This window comes from Leptodactylus fuscus, chromosome 1, assembly GCF_031893055.1.
Source record: "Leptodactylus fuscus isolate aLepFus1 chromosome 1, aLepFus1.hap2, whole genome shotgun sequence".
Taxonomy (NCBI): domain Eukaryota; kingdom Metazoa; phylum Chordata; class Amphibia; order Anura; family Leptodactylidae; genus Leptodactylus; species Leptodactylus fuscus.
Genome location: NC_134265.1, coordinates 2119494 through 2141317, shown reverse-complemented (window position 1 = coordinate 2141317; position 21824 = coordinate 2119494). Strand labels below are relative to the sequence as shown.

General features: G+C 45.9%; 1 protein-coding gene across 2 annotated transcripts in view; it reads right to left on the bottom strand.

The window, feature by feature from the left end:
• Positions 1-21824, bottom strand: part of LOC142197054 (tyrosinase-like) — a 35915-nt gene that overhangs the window by 5623 nt on the left and 8468 nt on the right. The window contains exons 2-5 of one of the 2 annotated variants that reach the window (XM_075267095.1): positions 19934-20083; positions 17530-18374; positions 5035-5245; positions 769-910 (exon numbers count right to left, since the gene is read on the bottom strand). In XM_075267095.1, the coding sequence (XP_075123196.1) occupies positions 769-910; positions 5035-5245; positions 17530-18312 (1136 nt within the window). In that variant the 5' untranslated portion in view covers positions 18313-18374; positions 19934-20083. The remainder of the gene's footprint in view (positions 1-768; positions 911-5034; positions 5246-17529; positions 18375-19933; positions 20084-21824) is intronic. The other variant, XM_075267086.1, reaches the window with a different exon arrangement.

The window sequence follows — 21824 nt, the reverse complement described above, 5'->3', positions numbered from 1 at the left end:
GCTGACACAGCTGACACAGCTCCTCGCTTCAGCCGCATATGTGTTCAACTCAGATCTGCGTCCTCTGGACGCAGATCTGAGTTGAAACAGGACATACAATGACTGCTGCCAGCGCCAGGGGGCCGGCACACGGTGGCGGGCCAAAACCGTGCCCCGCCCCCATTTTTAAATTTGACCGGGTCCCTGACGCCAGTAGTACTGGCCTATCAGCGGCCCTGCCTAGACCAGTGATAGTTACAAGGGGACGTCCTCTACACCTAGACCAGTGACAAGAGGACATCCACTATTTCTGGAGAAGATAATATTTCACCAGCACTGTCGGAATGGAAAAATACTACAGGTTTTTACTTTTAGCGAAGACAAGGTGATAGTTGATAGCTTTATACTGATTGCCGGATTTGGAGGTGAAATGGAAATATTCTCCTTGACATGGGAAATTGTTATCAGTTGCAGGATTTTTTTTAAACCTTTCTATGGGTCAAAACTGTTGGTTATAGGTTGAACGTTATGGACCTCTGACTTTTATTCAACGTATTACCAGGAACCTATTGTAGGAATCTCTACATTCCAAGTGCATATTGGCTAACACTGAAATCAGGAGATGTACTTGATGGGTTGGAGATGGAAGACTGTGAAGAGTAAGAAAGGAGGGAATATGCTAAAGAGTGAATTATTATCTGAGGAGAAGATATGTAACATTGTAAGACAATCCGTTACCTATTATATACATTGTAGCAAACAATTATCAGACAATAGTCAATGACTTACTTATCTATGTAGGCATGGTGTATTATAAAGATGGGGTCATTGCCAGATATTGGGATTTGAGCCATCGTCCCTCCAATATAATCATGGAACATATTGTGCATGTTTTCATCCTCACTCTTCCCATCCATAGGGTTCAAGAATCCTGAAAGAGCAGAAGAGGAAAATGTATCATCAGTGTAAGAGCGAGAGATGAGAGATCTGGTTGGGAATAAACAGAATTCCGCAAAAAATTTCCTAAACGTTTTTTGCTTTTAACTGAATCTTTTAGGGATTGAAACCCACAAATCAGTATTATATTCAGGGGTCTTCTGAGACACTATAGGGAAGTAAGAAGAGGTCCAGGAGATGAGAAGAAACACAACAAACACTGACACATTTCTGCACATTTCGACTTCTGTCATCTTGTGTCCTCTTGGGTCTTCCACACTCCTGGTCACTATCACAGGCCCAGGGTGAGAACTAAGACATAAGATTGGACCTCAGGAGTCACCAAGGGAGGACTGCTAGTACTATATATATCTATAATACATAGTGTATGACACTGTCAGGGCTCCTAGGACTATATATATCTATAATACATAGTGTATGACACTGTCAGGGCTCCTAGGACTATATATATATCTATAATACATAGTGTATGACACTGTCAGGGCTCCTAGGACTATATATATATATATCTATAATACATAGTGTATGACACTGTCAGGGCTCCTAGGACTATATATATCTATAATACATAGTGTATGACACTGTCAGGGCTCCTAGGACTATATATATCTATAATACATAGTGTATGACACTGTCAGGGCTCCTAGGACTATATATATATCTATAATACATAGTGTATGACACTGTCAGGGCTCCTAGGACTATATATATCTATAATACATAGTGTATGACACTGTCAGGGCTCCTAGGACTATATATATCTATAATACATAGTGTATGACACTGTCAGGACTCCTAGGACTATATATATATCTATAATACATAGTGTATGACACTGTCAGGGCTCCTAGGACTATATATATCTATAATACATAGTGTATGACACTGTCAGGACTCCTAGGACTATATATATCTATAATACATAGTGTATGACACTGTCAGGGCTCCTAGGACTATATATATATATATATATATATATATATATATATATATATAGTCCTATGAAAAAGTTTGGGCACCCCTATTAATCTTAATCATTTTTAGTTCTAAATATTTTGGTATTTGCAACAGCCATTTCAGTTTGATATATTTAATAACTGATGGACATAGTAATATTTCAGGATTGAAATGAGGTTTATTGTACTAACAGAAAATGTGCAATATGCATTAAAGCAAAATTTGACCGGTGCAAAAGTATGGGCACCTCAACAGAAAAGTGACATTAATATTTAGTAGATCCTCCTTTTGCAAAGATAACAACCTCTAGTCGCTTCCTGTAGCTTTTAATCAGTTCCTGGATCCTGGATAAAGGTATTTTGGACAAAAAATTCAAGTTCAGTTAAGTTAGATGGTCGCCGAGCATGGACAGCCCGCTTCCAATCATCCCACAGATGTTCAATGATATTCAGGTCTGGGGACTGGGATGGCCATTCCAGAACATTGTAATTGTTCCTCTGCATGAATGCCTGAGGATTTGGAGCTTTGGTGTTTTGGATCATTGTCTTGCTGAAATATCCATCCCCGGCGTAACTTCAACTTCGTCACTGATTCTTGAACATTATTCTCAAGAATCTGCTGATACTGAGTGGAATCCATGCGACCCTCAACTTTAACAAGATTCCCGATGCCGGCATTGGCCACACACGTACGCCACAAAGCATGATGGAACCTCCACCAAATTTTACAGTGGGTAGCAAGTGTTTTTCTTGGAATGCAGCTTTTTTTGGACGCCATGCATAACGCCTTTTTGTATGACCAAACAACTCAATCTTTGTTTCCTCAGTCCACAGGACCTTCATCCAAAATGAAGCTGGCTTGTCCAAATGTGCTTTTGCATACGTCAGGCGACTCTGTTTGTGGCGTACGTGCAGAAACGGCTTCTTTCTCATCACTCTCCCATACAGCTTCTATTTGTGCAAAGTGCGCTGTATAGTTGACTGATGCACAGTGACACCATCTGCAGCAAGATGATGCTGCAGCTCTTTGGAGGTGGTCTGTGGATTGTCCTTGACTCTTCTCACCATTCTTCTTCTCTGCCTTTCTGATATTTTTCTTGGCCTGCCACTTCTGGGCTTAACAAGAACTGTCCCTGTGGTCTTCCATTTCCTTACTATGTTCCTCACAGTGGAAACTGACAGGTTAAATCTCTGAGACAACGTTTTGTATCCTTCCCCTAAACAACTATGTTGAACAATCTTTGTTTTCAGATCATTTGAGAGCGGGCTGTCCATGCTCGGCCGCCATCAAACGTAACTGAACTTGTATTGTTTTGTAGAAAGAAATGGTCCAAAATCCCTTCATCCAGGATCCAGGAACTGATTAAAAGCTACAGGAAGCGACTAGAGGCTGTTATCTTTGCAAAAGGAGGATCTACTAAATATTAATGTCACTTTTCTGTTGAGGTGCCCATACTTTTGCACCGGTCAAATTTTGGTTTAATGCATATTACGCATTTTCTGTTAGTACAATAAACCTCATTTCAATCCTGAAATATTACTGTGTCCATCAGTTATTAGATATATCAAACTGAAATGGCTGCTGCAAACACCAAAATATTTAGAACTAAAAATGATTAAGATTAATAGGGGTGCCCAAACTTTTTCATAGGACTGTATATATATATATATATATATATATATATATATATATATATATTACATAGTGTATGACACTGTCAGGGCTCCATTGACTATATATATCTATAATACATAGCGTATGACACTGTCAGGGCTCCTAGTACTATATATATCTATAATACATAGTGTATGACACTGTCAGGGCTCCATTGACTATATATATCTATAATACATAGCGTATGACACTGTCAGGGCTCCTAGTACTATATATATCTATAATACATAGTGTATGACACTGTCAGGGCTCCTAGGACTATATATATCTATATTACATAGTGTATGACACTGTCAGGGCTCCATTGACTATATATATCTATAATACATAGTGTATGACACTGTCAGGACTCCTAGGACTATATATATCTATAATACATAGTGTATGACACTGTCAGGATTCCTAGGACTATATATATATCTATAATACATAGTGTATGACACTGTCAGGACTCCTAGGACTATATATATATCTATAATACATAGTGTATGACACTGTCAGGACTCCTAGGACTATATATATCTATAATACATAGTGTATGACACTGTCAGGGCTCCTAGGACTATATATATCTATAATACATAGTGTATGACACTGTCAGGGCTCCTAGGACTATATATCTATAATACATAGTGTATGACACTGTCAGGGCTCCTAGGACTATATATATCTATAATACATAGTGTATGACACTGTCAGGGCTCCTAGGACTATATATATCTATAATACATAGTGTATGACACTGTCAGGGCTCCTAGGACTATATATCTATAATACATAGTGTATGACACTGTCAGGGCTCCTAGGACTATATATATCTATAATACATAGTGTATGACACTGTCAGGGCTCCTAGGACTATATATATCTATAATACATAGTGTATGACACTGTCAGGGCTCCTAGGACTATACATATCTGTAATACATAGTGTATGACACTGTCAGGACTACTAGGACTCTATATATATCTATAATACATAGTGTATGACACTGTCAGGGATCCTAGGACTCTATATATATCTATAATACATAGTGTATGACACTGTCAGGGATCCTAGGACTCTATATATATCTATAATACATAGTGTATGACACTGTCAGGGCTCCTAGGACTATATATATCTATGTCTAAGACAAATCTCCATTTATTCAGTTTTGTTAATATCTAGCAGATTGAAATATTCAGGTTGAACCCGGCTGGGAACGGATCGGTTCTCCCATCTCTACCATAGAGTGTTATGATATCATTTCCATTCCAGAATGACATAAGACAGATGGATAAACCTCACAGGTATTTGCGAAACAAATCTCACAAGGTTCTCCTATCTCTACGATAGATAACAAGGTGCACACCATAGGCTGCTCGGAATCAGCTTGTGCCTCGCTATTATAACAAATCACCTGCAGCCATGTGCCATGACCTACAGAACAGAGGATGATCACTTGATTCATTTTTGACTTTTACCTTCCAGACAATTCCGGAAACTGTATTTTGATGTGCTGTCGAATGGTTCAGTGTCAAACGTCTTCCATTTCAGTGTGTGCTGGACATCTAGATATGTGGGGATACGTGTGACTGGGTCCCTTCCTGGTTTTCTGAGCAGATTTTCTACAGGGAATCTCTTCTCTGCACTCCGACAGTAGGCATCAGCGTAACTGTAGCCACTACAGATGGCCTGCAAGATTACAGAAGAGATGACATAGGCAGCTGCTGATAAGATACAGTAATGGAACCAGAGAGTCTCCAGCATGAGGAACAAGAACCATCATATAGTCGCAGAATCAGGGTTCAAATCCAAGCTGTGTGCTCATCAAAGGCTGCAACTTCTATTGTAACCACTAAGCTGTGTGCCCATCAGAGACTGTAACCACTAAGCTGTGTGCCCATCAGAGACTGTAACCACTAAGCTGTGTTCCCATCAGAGACTGTAACCACTAAGCTGTGTGCCCATCAGAGACTGTAACCACTAAGCTGTGTGTGCCTCAGAGACTGTAACCACTAAGCTGTATGCCCATCAGAGACTGTAACCACTAAGCTGTGTGCCCACCAGAGACTGTAACCACTAAGCTGTGTGCCCCTCAGAGACTGTAACCACTAAGCTGTGTGTGCCTCAGAGACTGTAACCACTAAGCTGTATGCCCATCAGAGACTGTAACCACTAAGCTGTGTGCCCACCAGAGACTGTAACCACTAAGCTGTATACCCATCAGAGACTGTAACCACTAAGCTGTGTGCTCATCAGAGACTGTAACCACTAAGCTGTGTGCCCATCAGAGACTGTAACCACTAAGCTGTGTGCCCATCAGAGACTGTAACCACTAAGCTGTATACCCATCAGAGACTGTAACCACTAAGCTGTGTGCCCATCAGAGACTGTAACCACTAAGCTGTGTGCCCATCAGAGACTGTAACCACTAAGCTGTGTGCCTACCAAAGACTGTAACCACTAAGCTGTGTGCCCATCAGAGACTGTAACTACTAAGCTGTGTGCCCATCAGAGACTTTAACCACTAAGCTGTGTGCTTATCAGAGACTGTAACCACTAAGCTGTGTGCCCACCAAAGACTGTAACCACTAAGCTGTGTGTGCCTCAAAGACTGTAACCACTAAGTTGTATAACCCTCAGAGACTGTAACCAATAAGCTGTGTGCCCCTCAGAGACTGTAACTACTAAGCTGTGTGCCCCTCAGATACTGTAACTACTAAGCTGTGTGCCCATCAGAGACTGTAACCACTAAGCTGTATACCCATCAGAGACTGTAACCACTAAGCTGTGTGCCCACCAGAGACTGTAACCACTAAGCTGTGTGCCCCTCAGACTGTAAACACTAAGTTGTGTGCCTATCAGAGACTGTAACCACTAAGCTGTGTGCCCATCAGAGACTGTAACCACTAAGCTGTATGCCCATCAGAGACTGTAACCACTAAGCTGTGTGCCCACCAGAGACTGTAACCACTAAGCTGTGTGCCCATCAGAGACTGTAACCACTAAGCTGTGTGCCCACCAGAGACTGTAACCACTAAGCTGTGTGCCCACCAGAGACTGTAATCACTAAGCTGTGTGCCCCTCAGAGACTGTAACTGCTAAGCTGTGGGCCCATCAGAGACTGTAACTACTAAGCAGTGTGCTCATCAGAGACTGTAACCACTAAGCTGTATGACCACCAGAGACTATAACTACTAAGCTGTGTGTGCCTCAAAGACTGTAACCACTAAGCTGTATACCCATCAGAGACTGTAACCACTAAGCTGTGTGTCCCTCAGAGACTGTAACCACTAAGCTGTGTGCCCCTCAGACTATAAACACTAAGTTGTATAACCTTCAGAGACTGTAACCAATAAGCTGTGTTCCCATCAGAGACTGTAACCACTAAGCTGTGTGCCCATCAGAGACTGTAACCACTAAGTTGTGTGCCCCTCAGAGACTATAACTACTAAACAGTGGGCCCATCAGAGACTGTAACTACTAAGCAGTGTGCTCATCAGAGACTGTAACCACTAAGCTGTGTGCCCACCAGAGACTGTAACCACTAAGCTGTGTGCCCATCAGAGACTGTAACCACTAAGCTGTGTGCCCATCAGAGACTGTAACTACTAAGCTGTGTGCCCATCAGAGACTGTAACCACTAAGCTGTGTGCTTATCAGAGACTGTAACCACTAAGCTGTGTGCCCATCAGAGATTGTAACCACTAAGCTGTGTGCCCACCAGAGACTGTAACCACTAAGCTGTGTGCCCATCAGAGACTATAACTACTAAGCTGTGTACTCATCAGAGACTGTAACTACTAAGCTCTGTGCCCATTAGAGACTGTAACCACTAAGCTGTGTGCCCATCAGAAACTGTAACCACTAAGCTGTGTGCCCCTCAGAGACTGTAACCACTAAGCTGTATGCCCATCAGAGACTATAACTACTAAGCTGTGGGCCCATCAGAGACTGTAACTACTAAGCAGTGTGCTCATCAGAGACTGTAACCACTAAGCTGTGTGCCCACCAGAGACTGTAACCACTAAGCTGTGTGCCCCTCAGAGACTGTAACCACTAAGCTGTATGCCCATCAGAGACTATAACTACTAAGCTGTGGGCCCATCAGAGACTGTAACTACTAAGCAGTGTGCTCATCAGAGACTGTAACCACTAAGCTGTGTGCCCACCAGAGACTGTAACCACTAAGCTGTGTGCCCATCAGAGACTGTAACCACTAAGCTGTGTGCCCCTCAGAGACTGTAACCACTAAGCTGTGTGCCCACCAGAGACTGTAACCACTAAGCTGTGTGCCCATCAGAGACTGTAACTACTAAGCTGTGTACCCATCAGAGACTGTAACCACTAAGCTGTGTGCTTATCAGAGACTGTAACCACTAAGCTGTGTGCCCATCAGAGATTGTAACCACTAAGCTGTGTGCCCACCAGAGACTGTAACCACTAAGCTGTGTACTCATCAGAGACTGTAACTACTAAGCTCTGTGCCCATTAGAGACTGTAACCACTAAGCTGTGTGCCCATCAGAAACTGTAACCACTAAGCTGTGTGCCCCTCAGAGACTGTAACCACTAAGCTGTGTCCTCCTCAAAGACTGTAACCACTAAGCTGTGTGCCCATCAGAGACTGTAACCACTAAGCTTTGTGCTCCTCAGAGACTGTAACCACTAAGCTGTGTGCCCCTCAGAGACTGTAACCACTAAGCTGTGTGCCCACCAGAGACTGTAACTACTAAGCTTTGTGCTCCTCAGAGACTGTAACCACTAAGCTGTGTGTCCATCAGAGACTGTAACCACTAAGTTGTGTGCCCATAAGAGACTGTAACCACTAAGCTGTGTGCCCCTTAGAGACTGTAACCACTAAGCTGTGTGCCCATCAGAGACTGTAATCACTAAGCTGTGTGCCCCTTAGAGACTGTAACCAATAAGCTGTGTGCCTCTCAGAGACTGTAAGTACTAAACTGTGTGCCCCTCAGAGACTGTAACCACTAAGCTGTGTGCCCATCAGAGACTGTAACCACTAAGCTGTGTGCTTATCAGAGACTGTAACCACTAAGCTGTGTGCCCATCAGAGATTGTAACCACTAAGCTGTGTGCCCACCAGAGACTGTAACCACTAAGCTGTGTGCCCATCAGAGACTGTAACCACTAAGCTGTGTGCCCACCAGAGACTGTAACCACTAAGCTGTGTGCCCACCAGAGACTGTAACCACTAAGCTGTGTGCCCACCAGAGACTGTAACCACTAAGCTGTGTACTCATCAGAGACTGTAAGTACTAAACTGTGTGCCCCTCAGAGACTGTAACCACTAAGCTGTGTGCCCATCAGAGACTGTAACCACTAAGCTGTGTGCTTATCAGAGACTGTAACCACTAAGCTGTGTGCCCACCAGAGACTGTAACCACTAAGCTGTGTGCTCCTCAAAGACTGTAACTACTAAGCTGTGTGCCCACCAGAGACTGTAACCACTAAGCTGTGTGCCCACCAGAGACTGTAACCACTAAGCTGTGTACTCATCAGAGACTGTAACCACTAAGCTGTGTGCCCATTAGAGACTGTAACCACTAAGCTGTGTGCCCATCAGAAACTGTAACCACTAAGCTGTGTGCCTACCAAAGACTGTAACCACTAAGCTGTGTGCCCCTCAGAGACTGTAACCACTAAGCTGTGTCCTCCTCAGAGACTGTAACCACTAAGCTGTGTGCCCATCAGAGACTGTAACCACTAAGCTGTGTGTCCCTCAGAGACTGTAACCACTAAGTTGTGTGCCCATCAGAGACTGTAACCACTAATCTGTGTGCCCATCAGAGACTGTAACCACTTAGCTGTGTGCCCACAAAGACTGTAACCACTAAGCTGTGTGTCCACAAAGACTGTAACCACTAAGCTGTGGGCCCCTCAGAGACTGTAATCACTAAGCTTTGTGCTCCTGAGAGATTGTAACCACTAAGCTGTGTGCCCACCAGAGACTGTAATCACTAAGCTGTGTGCCCATCAGAGACTGTAACCACTAAGCTGTGTGCTCCTCAGAGACTGTAACCACTAAGCTGTGTGCCCCTCAGAGACTGTAACCACTAAACTGTGTGCCCCTCAGAGACTGTAACCACTAAGCTGTGTGCCCACCAGAGACTGTAACCACTAAGCTGTGTGCCCATCAGAGACTGTAACCACTAAGCTGTGTGCCCATCAGAGACTGTAACCACTAAGCTGTGTGCCCATCAGAGATTGTAACCACTAAGCTGTGTGCCCACCAGAGACTGTAACCACTAAGCTGTGTGCCCATCAGAGACTGTAACCACTAAGCTGTGTGCCCATCAGAGACTGTAACCACTAAGCTGTGTGCCCACCAGAGACTGTAACCACTAAGCTGTGTGCCCACCAGAGACTGTAACCACTAAGCTGTGTACTCATCAGAGACTGTAAGTACTAAACTGTGTGCCCCTCAGAGACTGTAACCACTAAGCTGTGTGCCCATCAGAGACTGTAACCACTAAGCTGTGTGCTTATCAGAGACTGTAACCACTAAGCTGTGTGCCCACCAGAGACTGTAACCACTAAGCTGTGTGCTCCTCAAAGACTGTAACTACTAAGCTGTGTGCCCACCAGAGACTGTAACCACTAAGCTGTGTGCCCACCAGAGACTGTAACCACTAAGCTGTGTGCCCATCAGAGACTGTAACCACTAAGCTGTGTGCCCATCAGAGACTGTAACTACTAAGCTGTGTGCCCATCAGAGACTGTAACCACTAAGCTGTGTGCTTATCAGAGACTGTAACCACTAAGCTGTGTGCCCATCAGAGATTGTAACCACTAAGCTGTGTGCCCACCAGAGACTGTAACCACTAAGCTGTGTGCCCATCAGAGACTATAACTACTAAGCTGTGTACTCATCAGAGACTGTAACTACTAAGCTCTGTGCCCATTAGAGACTGTAACCACTAAGCTGTGTGCCCATCAGAAACTGTAACCACTAAGCTGTGTGCCCCTCAGAGACTGTAACCACTAAGCTGTATGCCCATCAGAGACTATAACTACTAAGCTGTGGGCCCATCAGAGACTGTAACTACTAAGCAGTGTGCTCATCAGAGACTGTAACCACTAAGCTGTGTGCCCACCAGAGACTGTAACCACTAAGCTGTGTGCCCATCAGAGACTGTAACCACTAAGCTGTGTGCCCCTCAGAGACTGTAACCACTAAGCTGTGTGCCCACCAGAGACTGTAACCACTAAGCTGTGTGCCCATCAGAGACTGTAACTACTAAGCTGTGTACCCATCAGAGACTGTAACCACTAAGCTGTGTGCTTATCAGAGACTGTAACCACTAAGCTGTGTGCCCATCAGAGATTGTAACCACTAAGCTGTGTGCCCACCAGAGACTGTAACCACTAAGCTGTGTACTCATCAGAGACTGTAACTACTAAGCTCTGTGCCCATTAGAGACTGTAACCACTAAGCTGTGTGCCCATCAGAAACTGTAACCACTAAGCTGTGTGCCCCTCAGAGACTGTAACCACTAAGCTGTGTCCTCCTCAAAGACTGTAACCACTAAGCTGTGTGCCCATCAGAGACTGTAACCACTAAGCTTTGTGCTCCTCAGAGACTGTAACCACTAAGCTGTGTGCCCCTCAGAGACTGTAACCACTAAGCTGTGTGCCCACCAGAGACTGTAACTACTAAGCTTTGTGCTCCTCAGAGACTGTAACCACTAAGCTGTGTGTCCATCAGAGACTGTAACCACTAAGTTGTGTGCCCATAAGAGACTGTAACCACTAAGCTGTGTGCCCCTTAGAGACTGTAACCACTAAGCTGTGTGCCCATCAGAGACTGTAATCACTAAGCTGTGTGCCCCTTAGAGACTGTAACCAATAAGCTGTGTGCCTCTCAGAGACTGTAAGTACTAAACTGTGTGCCCCTCAGAGACTGTAACCACTAAGCTGTGTGCCCATCAGAGACTGTAACCACTAAGCTGTGTGCTTATCAGAGACTGTAACCACTAAGCTGTGTGCCCATCAGAGATTGTAACCACTAAGCTGTGTGCCCACCAGAGACTGTAACCACTAAGCTGTGTGCCCATCAGAGACTGTAACCACTAAGCTGTGTGCCCACCAGAGACTGTAACCACTAAGCTGTGTGCCCACCAGAGACTGTAACCACTAAGCTGTGTGCCCACCAGAGACTGTAACCACTAAGCTGTGTACTCATCAGAGACTGTAAGTACTAAACTGTGTGCCCCTCAGAGACTGTAACCACTAAGCTGTGTGCCCATCAGAGACTGTAACCACTAAGCTGTGTGCTTATCAGAGACTGTAACCACTAAGCTGTGTGCCCACCAGAGACTGTAACCACTAAGCTGTGTGCTCCTCAAAGACTGTAACTACTAAGCTGTGTGCCCACCAGAGACTGTAACCACTAAGCTGTGTGCCCACCAGAGACTGTAACCACTAAGCTGTGTACTCATCAGAGACTGTAACCACTAAGCTGTGTGCCCATTAGAGACTGTAACCACTAAGCTGTGTGCCCATCAGAAACTGTAACCACTAAGCTGTGTGCCTACCAAAGACTGTAACCACTAAGCTGTGTGCCCCTCAGAGACTGTAACCACTAAGCTGTGTCCTCCTCAGAGACTGTAACCACTAAGCTGTGTGCCCATCAGAGACTGTAACCACTAAGCTGTGTGTCCCTCAGAGACTGTAACCACTAAGTTGTGTGCCCATCAGAGACTGTAACCACTAATCTGTGTGCCCATCAGAGACTGTAACCACTTAGCTGTGTGCCCACAAAGACTGTAACCACTAAGCTGTGTGTCCACAAAGACTGTAACCACTAAGCTGTGGGCCCCTCAGAGACTGTAATCACTAAGCTTTGTGCTCCTGAGAGATTGTAACCACTAAGCTGTGTGCCCACCAGAGACTGTAATCACTAAGCTGTGTGCCCATCAGAGACTGTAACCACTAAGCTGTGTGCTCCTCAGAGACTGTAACCACTAAGCTGTGTGCCCCTCAGAGACTGTAACCACTAAACTGTGTGCCCCTCAGAGACTGTAACCACTAAGCTGTGTGCCCACCAGAGACTGTAACCACTAAGCTGTGTGCCCATCAGAGACTGTAACCACTAAGCTGTGTGCCCATCAGAGACTGTAACCACTAAGCTGTGTGCCCATCAGAGATTGTAACCACTAAGCTGTGTGCCCACCAGAGACTGTAACCACTAAGCTGTGTGCCCATCAGAGACTGTAACCACTAAGCTGTGTGCCCATCAGAGACTGTAACCACTAAGCTGTGTGCCCACCAGAGACTGTAACCACTAAGCTGTGTGCCCACCAGAGACTGTAACCACTAAGCTGTGTACTCATCAGAGACTGTAAGTACTAAACTGTGTGCCCCTCAGAGACTGTAACCACTAAGCTGTGTGCCCATCAGAGACTGTAACCACTAAGCTGTGTGCTTATCAGAGACTGTAACCACTAAGCTGTGTGCCCACCAGAGACTGTAACCACTAAGCTGTGTGCTCCTCAAAGACTGTAACTACTAAGCTGTGTGCCCACCAGAGACTGTAACCACTAAGCTGTGTGCCCACCAGAGACTGTAACCACTAAGCTGTGTACTCATCAGAGACTGTAACCACTAAGCTGTGTGCCCATTAGAGACTGTAACCACTAAGCTGTGTGCCCATCAGAAACTGTAACCACTAAGCTGTGTGCCTACCAAAGACTGTAACCACTAAGCTGTGTGCCCCTCAGAGACTGTAACCACTAAGCTGTGTCCTCCTCAGAGACTGTAACCACTAAGCTGTGTGCCCATCAGAGACTGTAACCACTAAGCTGTGTGTCCCTCAGAGACTGTAACCACGAAGCTGTGTGCCCATCAGAGACTGTAACCACTAAGCTGTGTGCTTATCAGAGACTGTAACCACTAAGCTGTGTGCCCATCAGAGATTGTAACCACTAAGCTGTGTGCCCACCAGAGACTGTAACCACTAAGCTGTGTGCCCATCAGAGACTGTAACCACTAAGCTGTGTGCCCACCAGAGACTGTAACCACTAAGCTGTGTGCCCACCAGAGACTGTAACCACTAAGCTGTGTGCCCACCAGAGACTGTAACCACTAAGCTGTGTACTCATCAGAGACTGTAAGTACTAAACTGTGTGCCCCTCAGAGACTGTAACCACTAAGCTGTGTGCCCATCAGAGACTGTAACCACTAAGCTGTGTGCTTATCAGAGACTGTAACCACTAAGCTGTGTGCCCACCAGAGACTGTAACCACTAAGCTGTGTGCTCCTCAAAGACTGTAACTACTAAGCTGTGTGCCCACCAGAGACTGTAACCACTAAGCTGTGTGCCCACCAGAGACTGTAACCACTAAGCTGTGTACTCATCAGAGACTGTAACCACTAAGCTGTGTGCCCATTAGAGACTGTAACCACTAAGCTGTGTGCCCATCAGAAACTGTAACCACTAAGCTGTGTGCCTACCAAAGACTGTAACCACTAAGCTGTGTGCCCCTCAGAGACTGTAACCACTAAGCTGTGTCCTCCTCAGAGACTGTAACCACTAAGCTGTGTGCCCATCAGAGACTGTAACCACTAAGCTGTGTGTCCCTCAGAGACTGTAACCACTAAGTTGTGTGCCCATCAGAGACTGTAACCACTAAGCTGTGTGTCCCTCAGAGACTGTAACCACTAAGCTGTGTGCCCATCAGAGACTGTAACCACTAAGCTGTGTGTCCACAAAGACTGTAACCACTAAGCTGTGGGCCCCTCAGAGACTGTAATCACTAAGCTTTGTGCTCCTGAGAGATTGTAACCACTAAGCTGTGTGCCCATCAGAGACTGTAACCACTAAGCTGTGTACTCATCAGAGACTGTAACTACTAAGCTCTGTGCCCATTAGAGACTGTAACCACTAAGCTGTGTGCTCCTCAGAGACTGTAACCACTAAGCTGTGTGCCCCTCAGAGACTGTAACCACTAAACTGTGTGCCCCTCAGAGACTGTAACCACTAAGCTGTGTGCCCACCAGAGACTGTAACCACTAAGCTGTGTGCCCATCAGAGACTGTAACCACTAAGCTGTGTGCCCATCAGAGACTGTAACCACTAAGCTGTGTGCCCATCAGAGACTGTAACCACTAAGCTGTGTGCCCACCAGAGACTGTAACCACTAAGCTGTGTGCCCACCAGAGACTGTAACCACTAAGCTGTGTACTCATCAGAGACTGTAAGTACTAAACTGTGTGCCCCTCAGAGACTGTAACCACTAAGCTGTGTGCCCATCAGAGACTGTAACCACTAAGCTGTGTGCTTATCAGAGACTGTAACCACTAAGCTGTGTGCCCACCAGAGACTGTAACCACTAAGCTGTGTGCTCCTCAAAGACTGTAACTACTAAGCTGTGTGCCCACCAGAGACTGTAACCACTAAGCTGTGTGCCCACCAGAGACTGTAACCACTAAGCTGTGTACTCATCAGAGACTGTAACCACTAAGCTGTGTGCCCATTAGAGACTGTAACCACTAAGCTGTGTGCCCATCAGAAACTGTAACCACTAAGCTGTGTGCCTACCAAAGACTGTAACCACTAAGCTGTGTGCCCCTCAGAGACTGTAACCACTAAGCTGTGTCCTCCTCAGAGACTGTAACCACTAAGCTGTGTGCCCATCAGAGACTGTAACCACTAAGCTGTGTGTCCCTCAGAGACTGTAACCACTAAGCTGTGTGCCCATCAGAGACTGTAACCACTAAGCTGTGTGCTTATCAGAGACTGTAACCACTAAGCTGTGTGCCCATCAGAGATTGTAACCACTAAGCTGTGTGCCCACCAGAGACTGTAACCACTAAGCTGTGTGCCCATCAGAGACTGTAACCACTAAGCTGTGTGCCCACCAGAGACTGTAACCACTAAGCTGTGTGCCCACCAGAGACTGTAACCACTAAGCTGTGTGCCCACCAGAGACTGTAACCACTAAGCTGTGTACTCATCAGAGACTGTAAGTACTAAACTGTGTGCCCCTCAGAGACTGTAACCACTAAGCTGTGTGCCCATCAGAGACTGTAACCACTAAGCTGTGTGCTTATCAGAGACTGTAACCACTAAGCTGTGTGCCCACCAGAGACTGTAACCACTAAGCTGTGTGCTCCTCAAAGACTGTAACTACTAAGCTGTGTGCCCACCAGAGACTGTAACCACTAAGCTGTGTGCCCACCAGAGACTGTAACCACTAAGCTGTGTACTCATCAGAGACTGTAACCACTAAGCTGTGTGCCCATTAGAGACTGTAACCACTAAGCTGTGTGCCCATCAGAAACTGTAACCACTAAGCTGTGTGCCTACCAAAGACTGTAACCACTAAGCTGTGTGCCCCTCAGAGACTGTAACCACTAAGCTGTGTCCTCCTCAGAGACTGTAACCACTAAGCTGTGTGCCCATCAGAGACTGTAACCACTAAGCTGTGTGTCCCTCAGAGACTGTAACCACTAAGTTGTGTGCCCATCAGAGACTGTAACCACTAATCTGTGTGCCCATCAGAGACTGTAACCACTTAGCTGTGTGCCCACAAAGACTGTAACCACTAAGCTGTGTGTCCACAAAGACTGTAACCACTAAGCTGTGGGCCCCTCAGAGACTGTAATCACTAAGCTTTGTGCTCCTGAGAGATTGTAACCACTAAGCTGTGTGCCCACCAGAGACTGTAATCACTAAGCTGTGTGCCCATCAGAGACTGTAACCACTAAGCTGTGTGCTCCTCAGAGACTGTAACCACTAAGCTGTGTGCCCCTCAGAGACTGTAACCACTAAACTGTGTGCCCATCAGAGACTGTAACCACTAAGCTGTGTGCCCCTCAGAGACTGTAACCACTAAGCTGTGTGCCCACCAGAGACTGTAACCACTAAGCTGTGTGCCCATCAGAGACTGTAACCACTAAGCTGTGTGCCCCTCAGAGACTGTAACCACTAAGCTGTGTGCCCCTCAGAGACTGTAACCACTAAACTGTGTGCCCCTCAGAGACTGTAACCACTAAGCTGTGTGCCCACCAGAGACTGTAACCACTAAGCTGTGTGCCCACAAAGACTGTAACCACTAAGCTGTGTGCCCCTCAGAGACTGTAACCACTAAGCTGTGTGCCCCTCAGAGACTGTAACCACTAAGCTGTGTGCCCATCAGAGACTGTAACCACTAAGCTGTGTGCCTATCAGAGACTGTAACCACTAAGCTGTGTGCCCATCAGAGACTGTAACCACTAAGCTGTGTGCCCCTCAGAGACTGTAACCACTAAGCTGTGTGCCCCTCAGATACTGTAACCACTAAGCTGTGTGCCCATCAGAGACTGTAACCACTAAGCTGTGTGCCCACCAGAGACTGTAACCACTAAGCTGTGTGCCCATCAGAGACTGTAACCACTAAGCTGTGTGCCCCTCAGAGACTGTAACCACTAAGCTGTGTGCCCCTCAGAGACTGTAACTACCAATCTGTGTATCCAATAGAGATTATAAGTGCTTACCTGTGTACCCATCACAGACTGTACTTACCATGGTATGTGCTCATTTAAGTTTCATTGATTTTTATTAATCCATTTTGTGCCTCAGCTTGGAGTAATCTCTGAGTTCTTTGAGCTGTACGTGAGTGACTATATGGCAGTATAGCATTAGGCAGCAGTGTGTACCGCCTTACATTATAGATACTGTGTTGGTGTCACTAGTTCTAATGGGCTGTGGGTCCTGGTTATTATAGGGCGTTTTTAGAGGCCAGTGTTCGGTTATAGGTTACTCTAGCCCTAGTTACCTTTGTACGTGACCCATATAGTCTGACACTCTTGTGTGTTGTGGTTTATCCCCTGCTAGACAACTCTGCAGCCAGATGGTAACCAACCATTATAATCCAATGTGGCCAAAGCCATTGAGGCCATTCCCCTTCCCCCATTATTGTTCTGTCTAGGACTAACAAACAAAACTTACAGGAAGTAGTACAATGTGTCACTCACCCCCCAGGAAGCAAAGTATGATGACGAGATGATATTGCCTTGTAGGTCAGTACTGCCCAGGAAGTCTTCAGTGCAGACGGAGCAGTTTTTCTCATGACTCCAGTCAAAATATGGAAGTGTAAAGTCCTCGTCTCCCATCAGCTCCTGGATCTCGCTCTCCAGGAAGAGGAGCAGCCTACGATGCCACCCTGGGAAGGCTGGACCCGCGTGGGCATAGTTGGTTTTTGAGGTGAAGGTGCTGTTCACCAGTATTGGCTTCATGGCGTAATAATGTATCCAAGCAAAAATATCATAAATGGTGGCATTGATAAATTTATACGTGCTGCGGTGGTGTCTGTCACCAGTGACCAGTATGACATAGTTCTTACTGATGGTGTATTTGGCCAGGTTGAGGTAACTGAAGAACCTCCTTCTTTCTAACACGGACAACTCCCGGATCTCTTTCCTCACCACAGTTTTTCTTATACCACATTTGTCACCAGAATATCCAGGCTTGCACTTCCCGCAGTTAAACCCACCATAGTTACCAAAACACTCACAGGTGAAGGCAAAGTGGCCTTGTGGCCAGTTCAGACGGTCATCATAGTATTGGGTGTCCTTAGAACCTCTTCTTGCCATCCAATCAACGCAAACTCCACGTTTTGCATTTCTGCCACAGGGACTTCCATTCCATAAAGGACAACATGTTTTATTAAGTTGAGCGTCCTCTGTCAGACAGACACGGGGAAACTGACCATGTGAACTTCCGATGGCCAGGGTCAGTGATAGAAGTAGGAGAAGCATGTCTGCTGTGGATTTGTCTCCTGTAGATGTGTTCCCTGTGGATGTATCTGACGTGGATTAGTCTACAAGAGAAGAAGTAGAACAATTTAACAATTCATGTTCGGTCTCCACCGCTAATAAGCTAATACACATTCTGCTCATAATGTGGAGGTTGGAGTTTGGAAGTGGCAGCAGCCTTAGGAGGCCATAGTGTTTCCAATGACAGAGTATGGTGGTGGCAACAGTGTGAGGAGGCCACAGGGTTGCAAGGTGACATAATGTGGAGGTAGAAGCAGCCTCTGGAGTCCATACAGTGACTGCTAACAGAGTATGAAGATGACAGCAGCCTTAGGAGGCCAAAGAGTGCCCAATGAAAGATTATAGAGGTTGGCAACGGTATAAGCAAGCCATAGAGATCAAGAGGACATAATGTGGAGGTTGTCAACAGCAAGAAGAGGCCACAAAGTGGCACACTGACATAAATGTGGAGGTATCAGCAGCCTTAGGATACTATACAGTGCCCTTTGACAGAGTGTGGAGGTAGCAACAGCGAGAAGAGGTCACAAAGTAGTAAGTTGACATACTGTGGAGGTGGCAGCAGGCTTAGGAGGTCATAGAATGCCTGGTGGCAGAGTGTGGAGGTGGCAGCAGTGTGAGGAGGCCATATAGTGTCTGGTGACAGAGTGTGGAGGTGGCAGCAATGTGAGGAGGCCACACAGTGGCAATGTGACGTAATGTGGCGGTAGCAGTAGCGTTAGGAGGCCATACAGTGACCCGGTGACAGAGTGAGATGGTGGCAGCAGCCTTAAGAGGTCACAGAGTGCCTGATGACAAAGTGTGGAGGTGGCTACAGTGTGAGGAGGTTACAGAGTGGCAAGGTGACATAATGTGGAGTTAGTAGCAGCTTTAGGAGGCCATACAGTGACCTGTGGAGGTGGCAGCATACTTAAGAGGCCATAGAGTGCCCAGTGAAAGAGTGTGGAGGTAGCAGAATCCTTTGGGTGGTGGACCCCCTCAGAGTGATGGCCTATTCCTAAGAAAGGATATTGTTCATGATGACAAAATTGCGATATTTGTTGAATATTTGCAAGTGTCACTCACATGTTTTGGTTCAAATGTCTTCAGTGCATAAAAAACACACCCTGATACTCCCCTTTCCAGTGCTCTGATGGGGCATCCAGTCATCTCTCACAATGTCTTCCAGCCTATGCCCACCTCCTGGGTGAAGTCCCTGCTCCTTGGTGACAGCTGTCACTTGGAGTGAACCAATGTCATGAGACTTTTACACAGGAGATCTTAGGAAGGGTTGAACAGGGCAGATTACAGGACATCTTCCCTATGGCAACAGCCTCCTAGACATATCTTTCTTGATAGATGCTGATTGTGATCTGTGCCAGGTAATCACGTACTGCACCTCTAATAACCCCCACAACCCCCACTTGGTTCCAAAAATGCTTAGAATTCAGAAACTTAGAGGAGTCTTCAATGTCCAGCATTGCAGCCACCTCCGTCCAGAGTCTCTGGGCCTGAAATGGCAGAATGAGAACCTTTCCCAGCCTTGACCAGTACTGGAGGGGACAGAGTGGCCATGTTTTATGCTCACTGTAACTTTGTTTGAGGAAAAAATAAACCAAAAACTTACAAATAATTAGAAAGTTTGTTGTTTGGCGATTGTGGTGAAGAATTTATCGGGACAATATCGGGTTTTGCTCCTCCAGATCTTCATGTGTCCAACGAACTTCAGGACCTCATGGCAGATCACCAAGCAATGAATGAAAGTCTAATGGAGAACCTGCAGAGTAAGGAGAAGGTCCTGAGCACCCTGCGGAGAGACCTACAAGAGACTCAGCGGAGAGTGGAGAAGATGACAGAGGACACAGAGCGGCTCGCCTCCTCACTACGACAAACCAAAGACCAGCTCCAGGAACAAACCAACATCTCAAGCAATGTCCAGAAGGAGCTGGAAAGTGCTGAGAAGATGCTGAGAGAAGCTAAGTCAGTGGGAAGGTAAGTGGTGGGGTGGGTGGGAGAGACAGGACCGATTACTAAGGCATTATATACATGAGTCTGACAACTTCGAGAGTTCTGGGATTATCACGCACAATGCTTTATTACTGGCTTCTCCAACCTAAAGTTTCTCTAAGTTGTTATATAAGTCCTATCATCCCCTGAGCATTTCTACATGAAGAAATGAGCCCTATGTGCAGCGGCATAAATACCGGTTTAGTAGCCGAAGCGGCTACCACAGGGCTCGGGACCTTAGGGGGCTCAGCAGGCGTCTGATGCTTATTAATAGGCCATAAACCTCCTAGAGTAACCCCAGCAGGTAACAGGCCTACTTACTTACCGATCCCTGCTTCTGCTCACAGCCGTTTCTGCTTACCCTTCTGTGTCCCATATCAACTCACTAGGGCCCCCTGGAGGGCAGAAGGAGAAGCAGAGGCAGCTGTGAGCCGGAACAGGGATCAGTAAGTGAGGCTGCGGGCCCAAAACCTCAACAACTACTGCTATTATTATACTAGGGAGTCTCTTCAGACCCCAGAGAGATCGGAGGCCCAGGGGAGGTGAGAAACATAAAAGAACAATGTTACTCACCTCTCCTGCACTCTCCAGTGACTCCCTAGAGTCTTTGGGCCCCGTCGGTAATTTCTCAGACGTCACGTGGGCCAGTCTGCTGTCATTATGCGTCACAGCACTGGTCTGGCCCACATGATGTCTATACCGACATTAAAGTATAAATATGTGACACCCATATACCCCAGTATATAGATAGAGGTCTATTAGTCCACAAGAGATTATACAAAAGCCCAAAGAAGAAAAAGAACAATCTTAATTTCTTGCAGATCCTGAAATCATTACATGTGTATAAGCAAAAGATCCTCAAATACAAAATAAAGAAAACATCTAATGGTCATCTCAAATTTGTATGGGAAAAATATGCAAATCTGACTTCCATGATGCAATTAGGAAGTCAGTGCCTCAAGAATGCACACCAATAGAGGGCGCTGACTGAGAATATGCAAGTCTGTCTTCCATGATGTTATTAGGAACACAGTGTCTCAGTCAAGCAAACCAATAGAGGGCGCTCCCTTTAACATCATGCCGACCTTCTCAGAGGCCTTTGTTTGCAATGATGTTGGGATTTTACCAGATACAGTCTTTCAGCCAAGGACAGCTGTTTCAATGTATTTGCATCTCATCAGCTTGGCGCAGAGAGGACTGACCTGGCAGAGGTGAGAGGCTTAGACAGGGTTCCTAATTACATCATAGAAGACAGACTTGCACATTCTCAGTCAGCGCCCTCTATTGGTGTGCATTCTTGAGGCAATGGCTTCCTAATTACATCATGGAACTCAGATTTGCATATTCTTCCCATGTTCCTTTGCACAGTGGAGCGATCATGGCTTAATAAGACTCCACACACCTACATGGTGGTTCTCTCCCTATAGAATGACAATATCCCCTCAATCTAAAATTTAGTCAGTTTTTGTTTCAGATGACAGGTAACCACCACACACCTTAGGGACACAACT